General features: G+C 43.2%; 1 protein-coding gene across 1 annotated transcript in view; it reads right to left on the minus strand.

The window, feature by feature from the left end:
• CDHR4 (cadherin related family member 4) overlaps nt 1-24,620 on the minus strand; it is a 149,013-nt gene that overhangs the window by 17,421 nt on the left and 106,972 nt on the right. Inside the window, exons 16-18 of the mRNA XM_029599672.1 lie at nt 16,850-16,989; nt 3,334-3,384; nt 601-703 (exon numbers count right to left, since the gene is read on the minus strand). Coding sequence (XP_029455532.1) covers nt 601-703; nt 3,334-3,384; nt 16,850-16,989 — 294 coding nt within the window. The remainder of the gene's footprint in view (nt 1-600; nt 704-3,333; nt 3,385-16,849; nt 16,990-24,620) is intronic.

A 24,620-nucleotide genomic window follows, 5' to 3' on the forward strand; every position in this document is an offset into this window, starting at 1 on the left:
AATCTAAAGTGAATGGGGGCAGGGGCACTGCAAGGGGATTAGGCACCCTAGGCACCTTCTACCTTGCACCCCCCCTCCCAGTTGTGCTGCCCCCCTGCCCTGCCTCCTACTTCTCACGAGTGGCAGCGGCACCCCCTAATGGTCGGCGCCCTAGCCCAGGCCTAGTTCTCCTAGTGTTTCCGCCAGCCCTGAATTGGGGGATGTTTGGGGGTCCTGTCTTGGCAGGGTGAACATTCTGTTGCAGGTGTCATTAGGCCACTATCCTACAGGAACCTGTATCTCAGTTTGCAGCAAGAGCAGTAGTGCTGGAGTGGAGGAAGTGTTGGTCTGTGATGGTGTGTGAGGTGGTACCTTGAAGATTAAGATGTTGTTGTCATCCAGCTCCATGCTAATTAAGAGAATTTGGTTTAGCATGGTCTTCTAACTCCTACCCCACTACATTCTGCTATAGGAAGGATGACAAAAACCTAGCTTGGTCAACTCTAAGACCAGATCCATGAAGATCTTGCAAGCTTATATGTTGTGAATGGGTCTCAGTATCAGTGCAATGACTGTCACTGAGTCATAATAAATTGACAGAAGATGTTGATATTTCATTACCAGACTGAGCGGGCTCACAGGGATGGGATCCTTTTTCTCCATGTTCTGTTGCTGTTGTTTTGCCATTTGATTCTCTTTTGGAGCTTCAATGTCTGCCAAAGACCTATTGAGGTTAAACATAATTTACTTTCCTTTCAAAGTACTGAAAAGACCATTCCTGAGACTTAAAACTGTTCACTTTGAGAGTATGTTGGAGGGGGTCTGGGGAGAAGTAATCTACCTTCCAGAGACCAACTGATGGGACAGGCAGTATGTCAGTTCAAGAGGATGCCTGAGTGAGGGGGAACCTCACCCTAAGCTACCACACATGCTGCAAATATACCATCTCATTTGTATATAGTTATTGTTATAGTTCAATCCCATAGCATATACCCATAGCATTTACTCATTGATGTTTGTATTTTATGTAAGGGCTCCTCCCAAAAATTATTTATATGTTGCCTAGTTTACTATGTTATCTGTTAATTGTAAGGGCTCTGCCCAATGGTTTTTTGTTCACTGTAAACCGATGCGATGTGCGAACGATCATCGGTATAAAAGAAACGTTAAATAAATAAATAAATAAATAAATAAATAAATATGTCCTGTAGATACACTGTTTCACTCTTTATAAATAGGGGGCAATTTTCAAACTGTCTATACTGTGCTTTGTACCAGTTTTCAGTGAAAGTACACACTGTCATGTTATAGAATGGGTAAGCTCTAGTTATGTAGCTGTAATCAGGCCCTCATCCCAAAGAGACTCAATCACACAGTCTGACCCGAAACAGTGAACTTCTTTATTTTTCCCCAGAGTGCCCTCTGGTGCCCCCTGACCTTTACTAACATCTTTACTAACACAGCCTTTAACTGAATATTACACAAGTCAAACTACTTATTTATTTATTTAAAAGCCTTTGTATTCCACTTATATACAGTGCCTAAATGCAATCCACTTTGAAGAGTCTGAAAGGCAGAATATAAATCAAATAAATAAAAAATACTCATTCTAAGCAGATCACAACATTTACTAAATATTATAGTCCACACCACACATTCATACTTTCACTTTGTACCTTGTCGCGGGTACGAAGTCCTTGCAATCAGTTGCACAGGTTTTTTCTGTGCTTAGGGTCTTGCTGGAAAAGTACGTGCAAAAATTTGAAAATGCAATCTATGCACCTGTCTTTTGGTCCTGGGAACACCTCATCCAAATGTGTCTAAAATGACACATATTCTTCCTCAATGCCATACTGATGGAGGACAATTCTCAGACTGACAGCTGATTAATGCAAGTAAATTGCTTTGACAATTGGCCTCCCCTTGTATCACAAGTGCTATTAATATACCATCTCACACAAACTGTATACATACATCTTGTAAAGACACCATCTCACACATTACAGTTGGTATAGCTTGTATCTTAAATGCTGTAAAGAATAAGACGGGATACTCTTATGCAGTCAGTCACACTAACGAATATCTCTTGCACACCTGCAAAGTCGTAGGAAAAGCCAGCGATAACCCAATTCTAAAAGCTTGGAGGATACTCCAAGAAAGCATGGGATAAGTGCAAGGGATCTCTGAGGTTGTGATGGGAATTGTAAGGGCTAGATAAATTAGACGGATGGGCAGACTGGATGGCCTTTTTCTGCCGTCATGTTTCTATATGAATGCAACAGGTACCTGATTTCTATTCCACTTCACAACCCGCTCCAGGAAGAAGTTACAACTATCTCCACCTTCACTCCCACCCCTGATTACGAGCCTTCTGCCTTATTGTTGAAAAAAGTGGGATATCAAATATAAATAAATAAATAAATATGCAGCACTTTTCAGAAGCTCGTTTAATTTAGCAGAATAGATAATGTGTTGTGATAGATCATTTGACATTTGGAAGACTTTTATGTCTGTATTTTTATTCTTATGTATCTTTGTTCATTTGATTTTAAATTGTATATGCTTTAATTGTTCAAAACAACAGAGTGGTACATGTGAAAATAAATGAACGATAAATAGAAGGGCACTCTTAAACCTAAATTAAAAGCTACAAAATAAAAACTTTAAAACTTCCACCAGGTTATTTATTGAATATTAAGATATATTCAAACATCTATAATATTTTACAACCTGAGAAAATATGGCCAACCCAACCAATCCCCCACCCCAAAGCTACATAGACTTTCACCCCTCCCCGCCAAGGGTTTACATACTCTTCCTCCCCCTCTCGCCTCATTCCTGAAGGAGGGGAAGCTGTTGGGGGCCAGTCCTGGGCCCAGCAGTGGCAGAAGCAGAAGCAGGTTGTGAGTGAACATGGGGACTGAGCCATCGTATATTCACAAGCACCACAGTGACCCCCTTTCCCAGACAAATATCCTTTCCAAATAGGAAACGTGTGCAAGGGAGGGTTAGCATGGCCACTGCGGAAACTCTGAGTGCATGATGGCTCGCTCTCTATTTCTTAGTCCTAACACCCTATTGCTGCCTACTGCCACTACTGAGTCCAGGAATGGCCTAACAGTTTCTGCCATTTTGGGAGAGTTGCGGTGAGGTAAGATAGGGGACAGGAAGGGAAGCTGGGAAGGGTTTGGTGGCAAGGGGAAAGGACAATGCCTGCTGCTAGGGAGGCAGATGGTTGGAGGAAAGTCAGAGATTATATTATATTGCTCATTTAAAGATCCTGCTGGCCTACAGCCTTCTCGGTTAAAACCAACCAAATACCAGGCAGTTCAGGTATTGAAAAGAAAGTCTTACTTGTTCTGCAGGAGGGGTTGAGAGGACTCTTTTGGAGCTCTCAGGCAGAGCCTGGAATAAAGAGACAGCACGTCAGGGCAGGTTTAGTCTCAGCATATGCAGTGCATTTTCCATCTGTGCCTATGAGAAACCAACCGAACCTGTGCCTATCCATGTAAGAATAAATGAAGTATGCTACAGTCTTTCCCTTTTAAATTTAAAAATGAAGGCATAATTCACCCACTGGAGTTTTGGGGTCCAGAAGTTGAATTTCTCTTGCTAATCAGAAATAGCAGCTATTATAAATAGGATATTTATGAGATATTCATGTTCAAAATGATATTTGGCATGGCAACATAAAAGATATTTGGGGAATGCAGGAGGCAAAGTCACTTTAAATTCTCTATTGATGCCATCTGTTCCGCCTATGACTTAACCTATTCACTCATGCAGTTTCATGGTTTTTCACTGATGCCTTAACCCAAAAACCTCAGTCTAGGTATTCCTGCTTGAGGCAGCAGTAACTTCTGGCCAGAGTGCCGCTGCAACCAGGCAGCTCCAATTGTTTCGAAAGTGACTGATTTTGATATTTTTGACATTAGATGAAAAATAGGAAAACCGTCCACCACAAACCTTGTTTTATTCTCTCACATAGCAGCCTTGAAATCTTGTAACAACTCACCATTATTTTCAAATGCTGGCTAAAGTTTCCCAATTAAAAATGTTTGAAATGATCAGCCTGCTTTTCCACCTGGGGAAAAAATAACTTTTGAAAAATCATCTTGGCCTACCCCAAAGCCAAGAATTTCATCAACAATATGTACACCACCTTTCTTCTTCCATTTTTAGCTTTCTTTTAGTTTCTTTCTCAGCTTTTCTTCCTTGGTCTCACATTCATTCATTCACTTCTCACACTTGCACTCTACAACTTTCAACATTTATCCTCTTTTTTTTTTTTTCACATACCAAATGCCATCAACTAAAACACATAGGGGCAGATTTTCAAAGGGTTACGCGCGTAACTCCGAAAACCTGTCCCTGCACACGCCGAGCCTATTTTGCATAGGCTCGGCAACGCGCGCAAGCCCCGGGACGCGCGTATGTCCCGGGGCTTTGGAAAAGGGGCGGGGCGTGGGCGGGGCGTGGGCGGGGCGCCGGTCCGGGGGCGGGACAGAGGCCTCCGGCACAGCGGCCGTGCCGAGGGTTTGAGTGCCCGCACTTGGCCGGCAGGTGTAAATTACTAAATAAAAGTGGGGGGGGGGGGGATGGAGGGAACGGGGAAAGCCATCGGGGCTCCCCTAGGGCTCGGCGCGCGCAAGGTGCACGTGTGCACTCCCTTGCGCGCGTCGACCCCTGATTTTATAACATGCTGCGCGTGCATGTTATAAAATTGGGCGTAGATTTGTGCGCCCGCGCACATGTTATAAAATCTGGCCCATATAGCATACCTCCATGGTGCAATAAAACTATTGGGCTTTTTGGATATCATAAACATATATAATACCATCATCCATCACTTCCATTATGGACCAGTGAGCCTGACTTCAGAGCCGGAAAAAATCGTGGAAACTATTTTAAAGAACAAAATTACTGAACATATAGATAGACATGGTTTAATGGGGCACAACCAACATGGATTTACCCAAGTGAAGTCTTGTCTCACAAATCTGCTACATTTTTTTTTAAGGGGGAGGGGGGTTAATAAACATGTGGATAAAGGTGAGCTGGTAGGTGTACTGTATTTGGATTTTCAGAAAGCATTTGACAAAGTCCCTCATGAGAGACTCCTAAGAAAATAAAAAATTAATGGGATAAGTGGCAATGTCCTTTTGTGGACTGCAAACTGGCTAAAAGATGGTCAGTTTTCCAAGTGGAGAAAGGTAAATAGTAGAGTGCCTCAGGGACCAGTGCTTTAATATATTTATAAATGATCTGGAAAGGGGAGCGTCGAGTGAAGTGATCAAATTTGCAGATGACAAAATTATTTAATTTGTTAAATCACAAGCGGATTGTGATAAATTCCAATCTTGCAAGGTCCTCCTGCAAGTCTGGACATCCAAATAGCAGATGAAATTTAATGTGGCCAAGTGCAAAATGATGTACATAGGGAAAATTAACCCGCATTGTAGTTGCATGATGTTAGGTTCCATATTAGGAGTTACCACTCAGGAAAAAGTTCTAGGCAATATAGTGGATACTACATTGAAATCAGTGGCTCAGTGTACTGCAATGGTCAAAAAACACACAGAATATTAGCAATTAATTAGGAAAGGAATGGTGAAATTAGCAAGTAGCACATTTAAAACAAATCGGAGAAAATTATTTTCCACTCAATGCACAATTAAGCTCTGGAATTCATTGTTGGAGGACGTGGCTAGAGCAGTTAGTGTATAAGTTGCTGGAGGAGAAGTCCATAAATTGCTATTAATCAAACTGACTTGCTTATTACTGGCATTAGTAACATGGGACTTATTTAATGTTTGAGTATTTGCCAGGTATTTGTATCCTGAATTGGCCACTATTGGAAACATGATGCTGGGCATGATGTACCCTCAGTCTGACCAAGTATGGCAACTTCTTATGTCCTTATTGTGATTGTGGATATGTCATACCTGCTAACTAATAGGACTAGATAGCACTATCACATATAGTCATTTCTCTAGTACACATTTTTCTCACATGCCCTCCATGTTACATGCCACTGTTGATAGGTCAACACAAATGCCAACTTCTATACAGTGCACTAAATAACACATGATATACATGAAGTTGCAATAGAAACAAGACATATAAAAATACAAGTTTTACTTATAAAATGTAAGGTTGTTTAGGCTTTCCCACAGAGTCCACAGAGGAACATTCAGGCACTGGAAGGTTTAAGGGTCATAGTGACACTGAGGGTCCAGCCCCCAAAAGGATGGGTCAGTTCTAGAGGTTCTATAGGTGACTTAATGAGGCACTAAGGTTGCTTCTCAGGACTCCTGGCAAGGGAGAGGATAGTTTTCTTCTCTTTTCCATCTGAAGGTGGGAGTTATTTCTCCAAAGGAACTGCTGCATCCAGACTCAGGAGCATTTCTTATCCCAAAGTTGAAGAGATAGAGGTGTGCATGTGCAAGACTGGGTCTCCAACGAGGTAGTTTACTTCCATCCTCGAGTGGGAGAAGAGGAGTTTTCTAGGATCCAGGGGATTTCTAAGACATAGGAGAGGTTCCCTGAATTCTTCTTAAATATTCAAGTGGTTTAAAAAGGCATCCTTGTATATCCTGGGACTGTGTTCCAACTACTTTTGGAGAAGGACTTTAACTATGTTTTTGTATTTCAGGACTGTTTTGCTTTTCATGTGTTGCTTTAATCTTCAGTAACATATACTTAGATTTGGAACACACAGAGTGTGTAGATTTGGAACACACAGAGTGTGTTCTTAGAGTGTGTGGAACTTAGATTTGGAACACACTGAGTGTAGTCTGTTATTGATTAGGCTGACTGTAAGCCCTTTGGACTTTTCAGGTTACCCTATCCCCCACAATAGAATCCGGTTTCCAGATGCTGCACTGAGTTGAGAAATGTCTGCATTCTCATAAGCGTAAGGGGGGGGGGGGGGGTTACAAAACATAACAGCTGAAGAGGCCCATCACAAATTACAGGCTGAAACAGCATCCCCACCCTCCATTCTAATTTGGCTTCCGTCTTCTGATGTACATGGCTCACTCTCCCCCACAGCGCTATTATCTTTTCTGCCATTTGTAAAGTCATCCTTCTTGGGCTGTCCTGCCTCCATGTATCTCACTGGGGCCAGCACACCATGCTATCTGCAGGGAGGCCCCTCAGCTTGGTCTACTTCTGAGTGCAGCTCTGAAATTGCACCAAGCTGGTTGCATGAGTTCCGCAGGTCCACCTGTGAATTCCATCAGTGCTGAACATGACACGTGGGGGATAAGCAGGTAGCATGCAGCGCTATATGCTGTCTGTCCATGCACGCATGTGTGGCAACTCTACAACAAGCAAACCTGTTGCTCACAAGCCCAAATTGCTTTTCTTATTTGTGAGAAGGAACACAAATCTAAACTAAAAGATTTGGCCTCTTTGACCTTGGTTTTACTTCATGGTCATGTAGTGAGGAGTTGCCAGAACCTGCTGCTGCATCAGTGGCAAATCAGGTGACTGGGGTACTTCATGCTACAAGAAACAGAGAACTAGAGTTGCTTCTTTCACCCCATTCAGATGAAACACACTATGTAGGGGTGCCCAATGCAACTTGTTTTAAATTAGAAACTGGTTGAGTGGGAGATGACAAAAGGTAATGGTAAATGGAGTTCACTCTGAGGAGGGGACCATTGTTTATTTATTTATTTACTTGCAGGTATTTATATGTCATCCTTACAAACAAGATCATGGCGGTTTAAAGATTAAAAACATACATAGTATGTATATACTTATAACACTACACCATAACAAAATAAAGGATAGTACAGCCTCCTCTCAGATATTTATTTAGTGGTGTACCGCAAATATCAGTCATTGGATCGGTTCTTTTCAACATTTTCATGAGTGACATTATGGAAGGATTGTCAGGAAATGTTTGTGTTTCTGCCAATGTAACCAAAATTTGTAACAGGTTAGATACCCAGAAAACATGAGGAGGGGTCTAGTAAAGCTCGAGGAATGGTCTAGAGAGTGGCAGTTAAGATTAATGCTAAAAAAATTGTAGACTTATGTTTTTAGGATTCAAAAACACAAGGAAGAGGTACAGACGGGATGAAATTCTAAGCATGAAAGACTAACAGGTTGTGGGAGTGATTGTATTTGATAATCTTAAGGTGGCTAAGGTGTTGGGCTTGATGAACCCTTGGTCTGACCCAGTATGGCATGTGATGGCAAATGCCAGAAAGATGCTTGGCTACATAGGAAGAGGAATGGTCAACCTAAAAAGGGAGGTGATATTGCCCCTGTATAGGTCCCTGGTGAGACCTCACTTGGAATACTGTGTATAGTTCTGGAGACCGCACCTTCAAGAGGATATAAACAGGATGGAGCTACTAAAATGGTCAGTGTTCTTTACTCTAAAGCATATGGGGACAAACAAAGATCTAAAAATGTGTACCCTGGAGGAAAGGCGGGATAGGGGAGATATGATAGACACATTTTAAATATCTCCAATATTTCCATTCACAGGAGGTGAGCCTCATTCAACTAGGGGTCATGGAGTGAATGTGAAAAGGGACAGAATTAAGAATAATGTTAGGAAATATGTATTTACATAGAGGGTGGTGAATGCATGGAATGGCCTCCCAGGGGAGATGGTGGAGACAAGGCTCCGCACTATCGGCGACACTCTTCAACATTTATCTTCTCCCGATATGCTACTTCCTCTCAAACCTTAAACTGACTCACTTCATTTATCCTGATGACATCCAAATATTTATCCCAATACACAACTCTTTGGAAGACACCTACAAAAAAACAGCCAACTACCTCACCAAAATAAAGCAACTACTAACCAACATGAGACTTATCCTAAACATTGATAAGATAGAAATAATCATGCTGGATAGAAAGAAGAACCCTACGCACATACCACCACTCAACATAACGAATCAAAAGTCTGCAATCTCCCCTGTCACCCATGCCTGCAACTTAGGAGTAATAATAGACAAGGAACTATCCTTCAAGAACCTCATCTCCGCAAAAATCAAAGACGGATATCACAAACTCCTAACCCTATGACACCTAAAACCTTTCCTTTCCCCCAACAAGTTCAGAACAGTCCTCCAACTACTCATTTTCTCCAACCTAGATTACTGCAACTCCCTGCTCTTCAACTTACCTCTCACCACCATCCGACCGCTACAAATCCTTCAAAACAAGGCCGCCAGAATACTCACAGGAACAAAAAAATACGATCACATCACTCCAACCCTCATTTCACTACACTGGCTCCCAATAAAATTCAGGATTGAATACAAAATACTATCCATAATACACAAAATAATATATGAAAAACAAACAAATTGGCTAAATGCATCCATAAAACTCCACTCACCAAACCGAAATCTCCGTTCAGCTAACAAAGGTCTATTAAAAATTCCACCTGCTCGTCACAAACTTACCTCAACTTGGAAGAGAGCCATATCCCTAGGAAGCCCTGAGCTATGGAACTCCCTCCCAACCGAACTGAGAACACAAGAAAATCTAAAAACCTTCAAAAAAGAACTAAAAACTTGGATTTTCACCAAAGAATACCAAACACCCTATGACTCTATGTTACAACTTCCCTCCCTATCGGCCCATATAAACATGCAGATCCAATCCAAAACACATAAATTAACCTGTACAAGTTACAACCATACTATGTTTATAATGATTAAGATAACTATGTTAACAAGCGTATTAATTTTGAACACTCTGTTAAACATCGAAACTTTGTAAACCGTTGTGATGGCGAAACCGAATGACGGTATATAAAACTCGATAAATAAATAAATAAATAAAATAAAATAAAGAAAGAACAATATCTGAATTCAAGCGAGCATGGGATAAACACGGAATTTCTGAGGGAGTGGTAGAGATTGTAAAGCTGAATTTGTTCATATGAATGGGCAGACTATATAGGTTGTATGGTCTTTTTCTGCTGTCATGTGCCCCCTTCACCATTGTTTCAGAAAAATTGCAGAAACAACTGTGTCCAAAGGTGGCAATAACTCTGAAGCTAGTGCCTTTGATTTCTTTCACTGCCTATCCAGACTTCCTAAAAGAGAGAAATTTAGGAATAAACTTAGGGCTCCATTTATGAAGCATTTTCCCCATGAACACAGAATGGGAGAAAAGCATTAGTAAATCAGGTCCTTTGCTTGAAAGCCCTCTGGAAACAGGGAAAAATCTCCAGTACCTGAATGTGATCGGCTTTGAAGTGGCTAACCAGTGCTGAAAGGCAGACTATAACTGTAGTTGCCTCTTGTGGTCAGCCACCTCGAAGAGCTGTCTCTTTTTCGATGGAACTGGTTGAAAGCTTTGCAACTTGATTGGCTTCTGTTCCTGGAATTTACCCAGCAATACATCACTAACTGTGGAAAAGCAAATGTTTAGTACTGAGTGGGGAATGTTTCACAAAGGGCTGGCACAAGTGGAGGCAAAAGAAAGAGCTTTACCTAAGTTTATGGAAAGTCAGCCAGTTCTTTATCCTCTTCGACAGACTGATCGAATGGTAAATGAGGAAGTCCTGGTACCTATAGACCACAGTGATTGTGCTTCATTGCTTCTTTGTATGCCAAAACCAGATGACTCCATCCACATATGTGCATATTTTAAGCTCAAGGTGAATCTAGTTCTAGAGGCAGATCAATATCTCCTACCTAGAATACAAGTTCTGTTCATTCAACTGGTGGAGTATGAGTGTTTTACAAAACTAGAACTCTCTAGTGCATACCAATAAATACATAAGAATTGCCATGTTGGATCAGATCAAGGGTCCATTGAGCCCAACATCCATTTTCCAATATTGGCCAATTCAGATCACCAGGAATTACCCTACAGATTCATTTCTTGTTGCTCAATCTCAAGGATAAGCAATAGTTTTCCCTAGTCTACCTGACTAATAATTGTTTATGGACTTTTCTTCCAGGAACTTGTTCAAACCCCTTTTAAAGTCAACACTGCTAGATGCCTTAACTTCATCTTCTGGCAACAAATTCCATAACTTGATTATGTGCCAAATGAAAAAATACTCTCTCCAATATATTTTGAATCTGCTGCCAGTTCGTTTCATGAAGTGTCCCCTAGCCCCTGTGCTATTTGAAAGGGCAAATAGCTGTTCCCATTTTATTTCTTCCACCCTACTCATGATTTTGTCATGCTCTATCATATCCCCTCCCAGTGATCTCTTCTCAAAGTTGAAGAGCCATAACCTGTTTAGCCTTCATGAGGGAGCCATTCCATCCCCTTTATTATTGATACCCTCCTTTTTCTGTGCTTTTTCTAGTTTCACAATATCTTTAATAAGATGGAGCAAACAGAACTGCACACAATACTCAAGGTGTGGTCGCAGCATGGATCTACATAGAGGCATTATGTTATTCTCAGTTTTGATCTCCATTCCTTTGGAAATAATTCCTATTATTCTATTTGCTTTATTGGCAGCCATTGCACTCGGGGTTGTCATATTATCCACAATGACTCCAACCTTTTTTTCCTGGGCAGTGATTCCTAATACAAAATCCAGTGTTATGTTTTTTTCTTATGTGCAAGCATCACTTTGTATTTGTCAATGTAACGCCCAGCAGAGGCACTTAAAATAAGAATCCTGGCACCAAGGGTTCTTCTCCTGGTACTTGATCTGTGGGTTCAAAAAGGTAGTCAAGTAGCTGGAAAAATTGACTGGGCTCAGAGGGAATGAGGGAATCATGCTGGACAGGGAATCAGGAAAGCCAAGCCTGATCTCTCCTCCTGTGATTTTTAACTGTTCCCCATCCATGCAAAATCAGATCGCACTCTTCAATCTTTCATGTCAGACTCACAAACTTGAACTCACACCCTGGGATCCGTCAGATACTTCAAATCAACACAAGGGGTTAAGTGGCTCCAACTAGCAACAATTTATTTACATCTTCTGAGGTAATCAGTAGTAAAATACAAACAATATGAGTCACAGGCTGCCACAGCAGAGATGGTAACACAACAGACAGGGCAATAAAAAAAAATAGCTCTACCCCTAAACGTTCTATGGTCCTGAAAACAATAGACATTTGATCTGTCTCCCATGATAACTCAGATTATTCAGTCCTGAGGACCAAGGACATCAAGTTGAGGATTATCCCAGACAGGAAAAGGTTGGTTCTTGCTTATGTCTGTGTCCATCCTTCCTTCTACTGCTCCTTGAGGAAAAACTAGGCACTAGCACCTAGAAATTGTATCTTGATATTCCATCACCAATACCAAAATCAGTAAGGCCCTTTCAGATTGGGAAAATCAGAAGGCTTTTAGGGAAGTTAGCAGAACCCCATAGCAAGCCTGTTCTCTTGAGTTCCAAATGAAGAATATTTTATAAAACTTCTCATGTGATAAAATCAGTGGTACTACCTCCCCCCCTTAGCAACATAGGTCATAGTGCTGCAGAACCACTTGCCCATAGAAAATGAAGCTCAAGTACACATTTAACAATCCTAAAGGGGGTATTTTTGGGACCATGGTCATATCACATTAAATTTCATTTGCCATTTAGATTCTTGACAAGGTCCTTTTGCGGTTCCTCACAATCTGCTTATGAAAAGCCTTGGAATGATTAGATTCAAGCCTCTCCATGTGAACTTGGTTAAGACAGTATTTTTTACATTATGTTTGCTGCAGAAATTGAAACCCTCACTAAGTCTAGCTGATTTTCGCACTGCCCTCCAAGCATTGCTATTCTCAAGCCTCAACTATTGCAACTCTGTTTATAGTGGGATGCCGTTGAATGCTCTGAGGGTTCTCCAAATTGTGCAGATTGTGGCAGCTGGCATTCTGACAGGTAGAAAGATGAGAGACCACATAACATTGATTTTGTATGATCTTCATTAGTTGCCATTCCATTGGCAAATCAAATATAAAATGGCCATGTCGACTCACAAACTTTTATGTAATAACACATTACCATGAATTACTATCATGTTGCACATATGCAATCCTACACATGTTACAGTCAACTCAGAGTAACTTTCTTGATGTTCCTTCAGTACAGTCAGCCCATCTAGCTGAAATCTGGGAAAGGGTATTTTCTGTTGTTGCTCCCACTTTTTGGAATATGCAATATTCAGCTGCTGCGTGGCTCTGCTAGTTCGGGCCCAACCAGAGTTGGCTGGATAAATCAGCCCCTGGTCAATTTTACTCCTCTCCAATCCCCCACCCCTGACTTGTCTGGCTAAAACCTTAGCTTGCTAAGTCACTTAGGGAGCTAAGTGGAGTTCACTGACCATAGCCAAATATTCAGTGGCGTCACTTAGCCAGCTAAGGGGGTCATTTTCTAAAGCTAGCGCACGCGAAAAGGGACGTTTTGCATGCGATAGCTAAAAAGGGCTGGAGTCAGGGCGGCGTCTGCCCCGGAAGAGGAGGAGTCGGGGTGGCGTCTGGCCCGGAAGAGGAGTCGTCGGGGTGGACGCTGCGAAGCATGGACGGCGAAAAGGTAAGGAGCCTTTTCGCTTCCAATTTCACGTCCAATAGCACCACCTTTTACAATGGCGCTATTGGATGCGAAAGCGGCAGCGATCGCACCACGGAGGTGCGATCGCTGCCGGCAATCGCAGGCCCGCCCCCCCCGTACCGCGCGATTCACGCCGCCGCAGTACGTTAGAAAATCTAGGCCTAAGTGCTGTTTTTAATATTGGGCTTCTTACATACTAAAACCTTTTGCAACAACCTGAAAATGTATTTGTTTTCACAAGCATTTCCTGGAGCCAGTAGATGTAACAATTAGTGCATCAGCAGTTTTTTATTTTTTTAGATAGCAGGTTAGTGTGTAAGAGATGTGAATGGCAGTCTCTCAAAAAGTGAATATTGTAATATCTATGTTTTCAAGCAGTGAAGGTGTGAGAAATGGATTTGTTGCTTTTGTTTCTGGACTATATGAATGTTTTATTGCACGCCATCTCGAGCAATGGATGATGTGCAGGTTACAAATTTTTTAAATCAATAAATACTTTAAATATTTTTCTGTCATCTGCAAATTTGATCACGTTCCTCGTTGCTCTCTTTTCTAGATTGATAATGAGTAAGTTAAACAACACTGGTTCCAGTACACATCCCTGAGGCAGGGGTGAAAGAGTAACTGAATCATATGGCCCTTATATTATTATTATTATTGTTGTTTTGGTTTTTTTTTTTTAACTTTGGGGGTGGGGAGGAGCAGGCAAGCGAGGAAGGATTTCAGTTCTAGAAGCCTGCAACTTTAATACTGTTTCTCAGGCCAATGTAGAGAGGTGCATTCAGACAAACGTTGTTGCGATACAGCTTGTGGGAGAGTCCCGCAAGCGACTCGACTCACCCAGATGCCACCTTGGTCTTCAGTGCAGCCTTGGGACGCCGATTCTGTCTCCTGTGCCGGTCTCCGCCTGATCCTTGCTGCCAAGTCCCACGGTGGAAGAGATTCCGCCTGTTATCTTTTGCGGCTCTAGAATGCCACATCACCGCAGACCCTGTGCAGCCACTCCATTGCAGGAAAAACACCACCGGTTGACTATGCAGCCCTGAAACACCACTGGTGATCCCGGACATGGTGTGCCTTCCCTAGATCCGCGCACGCCCCTGCTCAAGTTTTAAAGGGACGCAGCATGAAAAACCTCATGGCCCCTCCTGATAATGTCACTGCTTCGGCCTTTAAAAGGCCACTTCTCCCATTGCTCTAGGCTTCGCAAGGTTACAGGTCCTTCAAGGTCTCCTGTTTTGTGGTCATCTGTTCCTGGTCTCCTGTGCGTCAAAGTCTTTGTTCCTGCATCCAAGTCCTCAGTCCTTTTTCCAAGTCTTTAGTCCAAGTCTTCAGTCCGGTGTCAAAGTCTTCAGTTCCTGTTGCTGGTTTGTGGTCCTGTCTTTGCTTTCCTCATTGGTTCAAGTCTTCTGAATTCTGAGTTCCTGAGTCAGAATTCCTGAGTCCTGTACCTGGTCTCTGGAGTTCTTGTTCCAGCCATCTGCCCCTTCCAAGCCCTGAGCCCTCATGTTCCATGCTTTCAAAACCTTTGTCTTGTTCCAAGTCTTCAGAGCCTTCAGCCTTGTCTAGTCATCAGTGTCCTGAGACCTCAGCCTTCGTTGGTCCTACGCTCAAGCCATTCCTAAGTGATTAGTCCGAACGGGCTTACAGAGTGGCTGGAGGACTACCCCAGAAACCAGTATGGGTTGCTGGTTCTTATCCAAGGACTCCTAATTCCTGGTTTATCTTTCCTGTTCCAAGTCTTCAGCTTCGCTTGAGCCTTCAGTCTGTCCCAAGTCTCCAGCTTCAGCCTAGTCCGTACCTGAATGTGCGCACCCACCAGTGGCGTGGACCATGGCCAGCCCTGGGATTATGTCTGGCACGCCACAGCACAGGGGGCTCACGCTCTCGAGCATCCGCTCACAACAAACGCACGCATTAACCCACACTTGAACCTGCCCAAAATTATGGAATTCTCTGCTAAGTGAAGTAAGACTACAAAGAGACTTTGCAGCCTTTAAAAAACTATGAGTACTGCTCAGCACCCTCGCATGGAAATTCCATGCAAATGAGAGCATTATGCAGTACTGCCCAATGCAAAAAGGTGTGCTTGGCCTAACTCTGCTTTGCTTAACACTGGAAACCTAACTCCTGGTCAGAGATGGAGTTAAGCTGGCAATTAAAACTCATAAAAAAGTTTAAAAAAAAGAGGAAAAAAATAAGTTATCACTGACTAGGAGTAGAGAACAGATATCTGGCTAAGTGACAGTGGCTAACTGTGCCAGATAGCCAGAGAAGTCAGTACTTATCTAGATAAGTGCTCTCTCCTCCTGGTCAGCGATAACTTCTCACCCCTCTACCAATTTTTAAAACTGTTTATGGGTTTTAAGTGTTAGCAATAACAGGTCAGTAAACATGCCCCCCCCCCTTTCCAGAGTTATAATGTGGGTCTGACTTGTGCCAAACACACATTTTGCAATGAACTTGCTTTCTATTAACTCCCAATGCATTAGCATAGCATTGGCTTACTCCATCGGGGAGATAAAAAAAATTGTAATCTGTGCATTTAAACACACAGATTACTATATCAGCCTGTCTGGGGGGCTTGTGGATCTTTCAGTGGGGAGCTGGGGGACAGGACCATGAAGCCTGTTTGGGAGGTGTTTTTTATTCACATAATCACTGCTTAGCCAGTGATATGCAATCACTGGATAAGTTAACATCATGCAGGAACATGTTCCTGGATAACTTTACACATCCTCTGGCCAATGTAGCTAAAGAACTTATTTGGCTAATTCCAATTGCTGGAGTTAGCTTAATAAGTTATTCGGCTACCTCAGCTCTACCCTGGAACACACCCCTACTTTATCCAGCTTCGTTTTAGCTGGCTAATGACTTATTTGGCTAAACTTTAGATGGATAATTGCCAGGGATATTCAAAAGTTGGCATGTAGCTGGGTAACATACAAGTTGTAGTGCTAAATGTCTTTGAATCCTGACCTTGAAGGGTCTCAGCCTGAGCTGCATTTTATTTCTGTTCACCCATTTCAGCAAAGATTTCACAGCACATTTTTCTATGCCCTGATCTGAAAGAATCAATCCCTTAGTGATTTCTTATATACAAAGGAGCATCACTTGGTGGGGGTGGAACACAGGGGCATTCAGAATTATTTCATGGCCCTCCTGGCCCCTCAGAAGATGCATCAGTTGCTGAAACAGTAGGTGTCTATGTGTGGATGAGTGCCTACATATTTGAGTAATGGTATGTAAGTGTTAATTACGATTGTATGTATGCTATATTGTTCATCGCTTTGAGCCTGGGAAAGGCAACTCTAAAATCCAACTAACTAAATGATGCCAGTCTGACTTGTTTTTGACTGTGCCCTGTACCTGCTCAGGATCTTCCACATCAGGAATGCCAGAAGTGCCAGCAGCAGGATTCCTGTGACGGTTAGAGCTGCCACAAACCAGGGATCTGGTTCCCAGTACTGCTCTGTCAGGGTGACAATTATGGGCTGTCTTGTCTGAATCTGAAAGCAGAAGACCAAGCATGAATTATTGAGAGATGGACCAAGGACAAGCAGTGTGCAATGGAAGGTGGCTGGTCAGTTTAGAGTCTAGAAAGTAAAAAATGTAAAACTAATAATCCAATCCCCTTCTAGATTCTAGTGCTTTAGCAGAGGATACATTTCCAAAGCCATTTAAGTCAGGCAAATAGCGATAAATTTGGCTGTCTGAAAATGGCCTTCACTCAAATTTGGTCAAAAGGACATGCAGGCACTTTTAGCTGGCTTAAAGAGAGGACTTAATGTGCATGGGTTTAGGCTGGGGGAGGAAAAACTGTGCACGCACATGGCTGTTCTATCCTTGTCCAGCCGCCTTCAGATACACTTTACCCACATGCTTTTAGCACGCTTAACTTGCAGCTGCTAATTCTCAAAGGAAAACTATGAACGTTATTTCCCCTTCAAAATCCGCTGCAATGTGGGCAGGCTAAAAGTGCCACACTCATTGCAAATGACACAAGCTATTCCACATGGCCTCCTAAGAATATAAGCATTGCCCTCCGTGTTCAGACTGGAGGCATGCAGCCCAGTCACTTGTTTCCACCAGTGGTAAGCAGCACGTCCTTATAGGAAGTTTATAAGAAGATGGCTTGTGTAGGGTTGCCCATCCACTATTAGGGCTTCGGGCTTCGTTTTCGGCCCGCCGCAGGAAATTTCGTATTTCGGGCCTTTAACATTCAGGGAGACCCGAATTTCGTTTTAGTCCACACTAACGGGGAGTTAGCGCGGACTAAACCCGAAAACGAATTTTTCCCGAAAATCAGGAAAAATTCCTTCAGGTTTTGGGCTCCCCGAACCAGGACGAATGCACATCCCTATCCACTATCATACTCTTACAGATTCCAGCAGAAATGGCTCAGGGATGCAGTGAACAAGGTCAATATTCCTGTTATATTCAATCGCCAAGAATTATCTAAATTCCATAAATTTATCTAATCCCCTTTTTGAACCCAATTATACCATTTGCCTCCACAAAAGTTCTCTGACAATGAGTTTCCAAAGTACACCATGCAGTATGGGGGTAATCTCAAATAGCCCACACAAGAAGGTTGGCAAAAAACTTGCATAAATTACACCCATTTTCAAAGTGGACTAAAGTGCATAAGTCCACTTTCAAAATTGCCCCATCAAATTTAGCAAGTTACACCTGATAAAACATCTGCATGGATTTGCTGGGGAAGAGAACGTGCAGTGTTTGACATACTGCACATTATCGCTGTTTTAAGGTTTTTACTGTGAAATAAACACTGCACGGTAAACACATAACACAGCCTAGTAAATGACCCTGTTAGATTATAAACCCTCTGGGGACAGAAAATTACCTAGTGCACCTGAATGCAGCTTGCTTTGCACTACCTATAAATAAACAACAAAAAAACCCCCTCATTTTACCATTGAAGCTGCAAGGTTGCCAAGCAGCCACAGATTCTGAAGTAACAAGCAATGGTGTGGTCCTGTTTTGTGAGTAAGCCCAAGGGGACAAAAAAGAAGGTTGGAGAAGGGGGAGACCAAGGGACAAGGATACTATCTGGCACTGTTCCTGAATCCTTGTTGCTGGACCCAGATGGGACAGATGTGAAGATGGGGACTGGGGGAGAGAGAGAGAGAGAGAGAGAGTAAGCATAGAGGATACAGAAAGAGCTCAGGAGAGAACAAAGGGTGAGATTATGATAGGGAGAGCCAGGATGGGGCAATGCAAGAGAAGCAGAAGGAAATATGAAAGCGTAGGGTAGGGACAGGAAGGTGGGGCGATGTAATTAAGATATCTAACTAATATATAGAAAAGAGTGAACTTAAAGAAGATTCTGAAAAAAAAAACAGAAGAAAGGAACAAGAAAGAAACCTAAAAGAAGGATGCAAAGGCTAGAAAGAAGACGAAAACCAAGACAATGCGGAAAGCTTTGGAAATAGAGCACTGTTAATGTGTTACAGTACAAGGGCAGTGTCAGAACATGGGTTCAGGGACTTAATTATACACTCAATCTGCTGTCTTTTTGGGATATTCTCTGTATTGATCATCATTGTAAATTAATTTTTTTTTACTACTGAATAACTCAGGTTACAAATCTCTCTGGTATGGAATTGGATCCATGTTTAGTTTTGAGAAAATGTAAAACTGATATTAAGTACATTAAGGAAGGGAAAGAGGAACATGAGAGAGAGGGAGAGAGAGAAAGATGGAGGGAGAATTAGAGGAAGGGAAATAGGTGAAGAAGTCAGGCAAACTGGAGGAGGAAGAGAAGTGAGAGAAGTATTAAAGACTAGAGATGGAGAGAAGAGAGGGGAAGATATAGTGACAGATGGCTGGAGATATGATGGAGGAGACAGAGAGTGCTGGTGGCCCTGATAGAAGGAACTGAGTCCAGATGCTCCATGGCCTTGCTATACCATGGATATAAGTGCAGATGGTGCTATAAGAGCTAAGCTATAGCTCGCATATTTAAGCGTATGCAGTGGCTGTTCCTTGGTGTAAGGCTTGATAACAGCAGAGGATGTCCATACAACATACCTAAACCAGAAAAATCAGATTTGCACTTGCATTAGGGAGCTTGTCCCAGGTCCTGGACTCAGATTGCTGATAGCCTGGTTTACAGTAATTGGGATGGGAAGACAACACGTGTAGTATTACACAGGTGGGTTCTGAAGACAGGCAATCAGTTACTTAGAGGACAATTTTCAAAGCCATTTATCTAAGTAAGTCGTTGTGTCTGAAAATTGCTCCCCTTTGCCTGACTAGAAATCTGAGCAGGCTTTCACAGCTTGACCACTTTTTGCTGGACTGAGGGGAGGCATTCCCAGGGCAGGGAGAGGATGGGCTAAGCCAAACAATACAAATTAGATTTTCAAATTAATACAGTGAAATTGTGGCCCCCACAAAAAACAGATGCAAAGTCCATGAGAACTTTTGACCCCCAGACCTTGTAACCAGTTTTCATAGGGAAAAACCTGTACAGTTTCCCTTTTGAAAATTAGCAACAGGGTCTGCGTATAAAAAGTGCCTTCGGAATATTTAAAAAAATACCTCCTAATGTGCAGCCATCTTTGAATGCAATGAACGAGTGACACTGAACTGTTATGGTAGAAAAGAAGAGAAAGACTGGAAAAAAGTAAAGGAAAGAGAAATTAAGCAGTGGGAGGTAAAATGACTTACAGTCATGCAGGAAGCAAATGGTCATGAAGGAAGTCAGCCTTAGATTTGTGGTCTAAGCATACAGTGATGCTGCTGGCCTGTTCTACAACATAAATGGGCTGATCGTTCTATAAGCAGGGTCATCATATGCCCTGATTTGTGCACATAGAACATGTTTTATGAGCATAAAATATCATGTATGCACATAAATTCTGTTTTATATGAAAAATGTGCACATAAAAACTGAAAAAGTGCACTAAACAAGACTAAAATTTAAAAACTGCTTATTGGAGCAGGCACTTATTTGCACAATTATCACCATTTCATGCAATATCATTGCATTTTATTTATTTATTTATGAGCTTTTCTTTACCGACATTCGTAAGGCACATCATACCGGTTTACAATGAACTGAAAGGAGGAAAATTACAAAAAAAAACGAGGGGAGGGGAGATTGGGCAGGAGATAAAGGTGCATGTGCAACTCTTTACCATTATGTGTGTTCTTTTGGGTGTGAATGTTTTGCAGCAGAATTGTAATATGTACAATGGTCTATCATTGTGTAAGCCCTGTAGGGAAGGCACTTATATTTAACTCTTTTCTTTGGAGGGGCATATTTTCCAAGGGCACATAAAAATTTCCTTTTTTAGAAGCTCTCTTCCTTTGCCACCTGTTCCTTCTTCCTCAGGAGTGAGTCCTTTCCATGGGGAGGAAATTTAGTGTTTCTGACCCAGGTGGTGAGATGGTTTCCTTTGTCAGTGTGTAATTTGTTGACCAAAATGGGTGGTGTGATGCTGCTTGGCGGGAACAGATGAAACAGGACACAGGTCTGGGTGTTCAAATAATTAAAAAATTCACTGATTTCTTCACTGTCCATGGGAAATAAATACATTTACAGATGCATGTCCTTTTTCTATGTATGTGCCCATGACTCAGGTTCCTGGGTGATTCTTGCTCTCCTGAATTGAGTTTCAGAGTCCCAGACTCTGGGGAGATCCTCCGTTTTGAGGGAATCCCCTTAGAGGTTGAAACAGTCCTACTTGAGTTCCAGAAGACTTTAGACCATTACCTGTGAAAGATTTAGGATTTTGCCACCCCTAGGCACTGTTGGTGGCTGTCACCCCATCTCCCCGCTCCCCCCCCCCCCCCCCCAAACAAGGGACGATAAAGCAGAAGGTGGAAGGCACAATGTTCTTTGCTCTGCTCTCTCTGCTCCAGGGTTACCTCCTCCCCTCATGTCCTTGGAATTGACAAGAAGAAAGGGACTGGATTAGGGAGCAGGGATTTTCTATGCTTCCCGCTATGTGTCCTGACCTCAGCCTTCTCCTGCTCCCTGCACAGGGTAGCGGGGAAGTGCGGGTGCCCTAATAGGGAACAGAACTGTTTTTCTTTGCTCTGTCCCTTCTAGCCTCACCTTTCCCCTCTTGTTCTCTGCACCAGGAGGGGAAAAGCTGAAGCAGGAAGCAGAGGGCTGTTCTCGGCTGAGTGAGATTCAGCATAGCAAATCTTTAGCTGATCTGCTGCCCCCGCCCCAAAAAAAAATTGTGTCACCCTAGGCACAGGCCTAGTACGCCTATTGGCAAATCCAGGCCTGACCGTTACCCAGCCTGTGCCTATGTCCCAGGGAAGAAGATCCTGTGGACAGTCTTTTTGATTTCTTCGAATGAAAGGAGGGGTGGAGAAATTACCTCCTCTCAACAAGAGACAAAAATAACTTCAATAAGCTGTCTTTAAAACTTGTTCCGACAATGCTACTGTCACTGCAGCCCTTCTCTGACCTACAAGGTAACTGGCAGGTCTTCAGTATCCTAGTCTCCAGATACAGGGCATGGCCATCGTCAAAAACCTAGGCTGCACTCCAGAGAAAAACTCTCAAAAATAGTAAAATCCTTAAAGTCTCTCACTCTAAATAGAGGAGTTTCCAATCTGGCATGGAATACACAGAAAAGAATAGCCTAGAAAAAAAAAAAAGTACTTAGTGAGGGGTAGACCTCACTTTGGAACAAAACTACAAGAGAGATCCTCCCCTCAAAAAAAAAAATAAAACAAAATTTCCAAACACAAATGCCCATGCACACTATTGCTCTATCCCCTACTAATAGACAAGGTCCACTCTCTCCTCTAGAGGAGGAGCAGAAATGTGGTATTTCTTCTAGCTGATTAATATCTATAGGGACCTAGAGACATCTAGTGACATCTAGATGTCACTAGATGTCTCTAGTCACATCTAGAGACATTCAAGCCTTGTTCATTATATAGTTTATTTAATTTTATTTTATTCACCTTTTTCCTATAAGTTCTATGTAAAGCCTCTGTTTTCCTGTTTTTGAAGTTATAATGTAAACCAAACTGATGTTATCCTACGAAGTCTGGTATATAAAAACCACAAATAAATAAATAAATAAATCTAGTGGCCAACCTGTAGGGGTGCCACATAAAGTAGCACAATTGTGTCGATTGTGCAGCGCTAGCTATATGTCCAGCTGTCAATCGCTGTTACCTCATGCTTCTCCGAATTACTACATAAGGCCTGCTATTCCTCCACCACGCTAGTATCACGCAGCTCCTTCCTGGTCAACAGATCTGCTACTAGTTTATTCTTCCTGGTCTTATGCAAATCTGGAGGAACATGAGGTGACAGTGATAGACAGTTGCGTACATACAGTGTACACTGCACGATGGTCACAACTGTGCTACAATAAGTGCCTTCCCAAAAGAGCTTATACAATAGGGATGTGAATCGTTTTCCATATCGTCTTAACGATAGAAATCGTGTGGCAGGGCAAGAAAATCGTCTTAGGCACGATTTTTTAGTTAAAAAATCGTTAAAAATCGTTTTTTCCGATTAGTGCGCACTAACTCGAGTTAGTGCGCACTAACGGGAGTTAGTGCGCACTAACTGAAAATGATACAATTTGACACTTTTCAGGTCAGTTAAGGTCAGTTTAGGAATGAATATGTATTCCTATGGCTGCCCTCTTATTTATTCATGTTACCAAGTTTCCTACTGACAGTATATGGGGGATGGGAAATGGAAACAGTTGGTAGCTGACAAAACAAGTAATGTGATCAGTCAATGTGACTAGAACTTGTGCCCTAACCCCTGATACCAGGGGTATTGTGATCTTCCTGCACACAGTGCCCTATCCCTATTAATACCAGGAGTGTTGTGATCTTCCTGCACACAGTGCCCTATCCCTAATACCAGGGGTGTTGTAATCTTCCTGCACACAGTGCCCTATTCCTGATACTGGGGGTGTTGTGATCTTCCTGCACACAGTGCCCTATTCCTGATACCGGGGGTGTTGTGATCTTCTTGCACACATCCCGATATCAGGGATAGGGCACTGCATGCAGGAAGATCACAACACTCCTGGTATTAATAGGGATAGGGCACTGCATGCAGGAAGATCACAACACTCCTGGTATTAATAGGGATAGGGCACTGCATGCAGGAAGATCACAACACCCCTGGTATCAGGGATAGGGCACTGTGTGCAGGAAGATCACAATACCCCGGAGGAGTGAGGGTCAGGCAGCTCCCCCCCTGTCTGTGAAGCCAGCCTCTCACTAGTAATGCAGGGAGGGAGCTGTCTCAGACTTCACCATCCTCCCCCCCCCCCCTTACCCACACACCATTCACTAGCTGGGACATGGGGGAAGTCAGGAGTGAGGGTCAGGCAGCTCCCCCCTGTCTGTGAAGCCAGCCTCTCACTAGTAATGCAGGGAGGGAGCTGTCTCAGACTTCACCATCCACCCCCCCCCCCTCACCCACACACCATTCACTAGCTGGGACATGGGGGAAGTCAGGAGTGAGGGACAGGCAGCTCCCCCCTGTCTGTGAAGCCAGCCTCTCACTAGTAATGCAGGGAGGGAGCTGTCTCAGACTTCACCATCCTCCCCCCCCCCCTCACCCACACACCATTCACTAGCTGGGACATGGGGGAAGTCAGGGGTGAGGGTCAGGCAGCTCCCCCCTGTCTGTGAAGCCAGCCTCTCACTAGTAATGCAGGGAGGGAGCTGTCTCAGACTTCACCATCCTCCCCCCCCCCTCACCCACACACCATTCACTAGCTGGGACATGGGGGAAGTCAGGAGTGAGGGTCAGGCAGCTCCCCCCTGTCTGCGAAGCCAGCCTCTCACTAGTAATGCAGGGAGGGAGCTGTCTCAGACTTCCCCACCCCCCCCCCCCCCCTCACCCACACACCATTCACTAGCTGGGACATGGGGGAAGTCAGGAGTGAGGGTCAGGCAGCTCCCCCCTGTCTGTGAAGCCAGCCTCTCACTAGTAATGCAGGGAGGGAGCTGTCTCAGACTTCACCATCCTCCCCCCCCCCTCACCCACACACCATTCACTAGCTGGGACATGGGGGAAGTCAGGAGTGAGGGTCAGGCAGCTCCCCCCTGTCTGTGAAGCCAGCCTCTCACTAGTAATGCAGGGAGGGAGCTGTCTCAGACTTCACCA

This window comes from Rhinatrema bivittatum, chromosome 4 (assembly GCF_901001135.1).
Source record: "Rhinatrema bivittatum chromosome 4, aRhiBiv1.1, whole genome shotgun sequence".
NCBI classification, from domain to species: Eukaryota; Metazoa; Chordata; class Amphibia; order Gymnophiona; family Rhinatrematidae; genus Rhinatrema; species Rhinatrema bivittatum.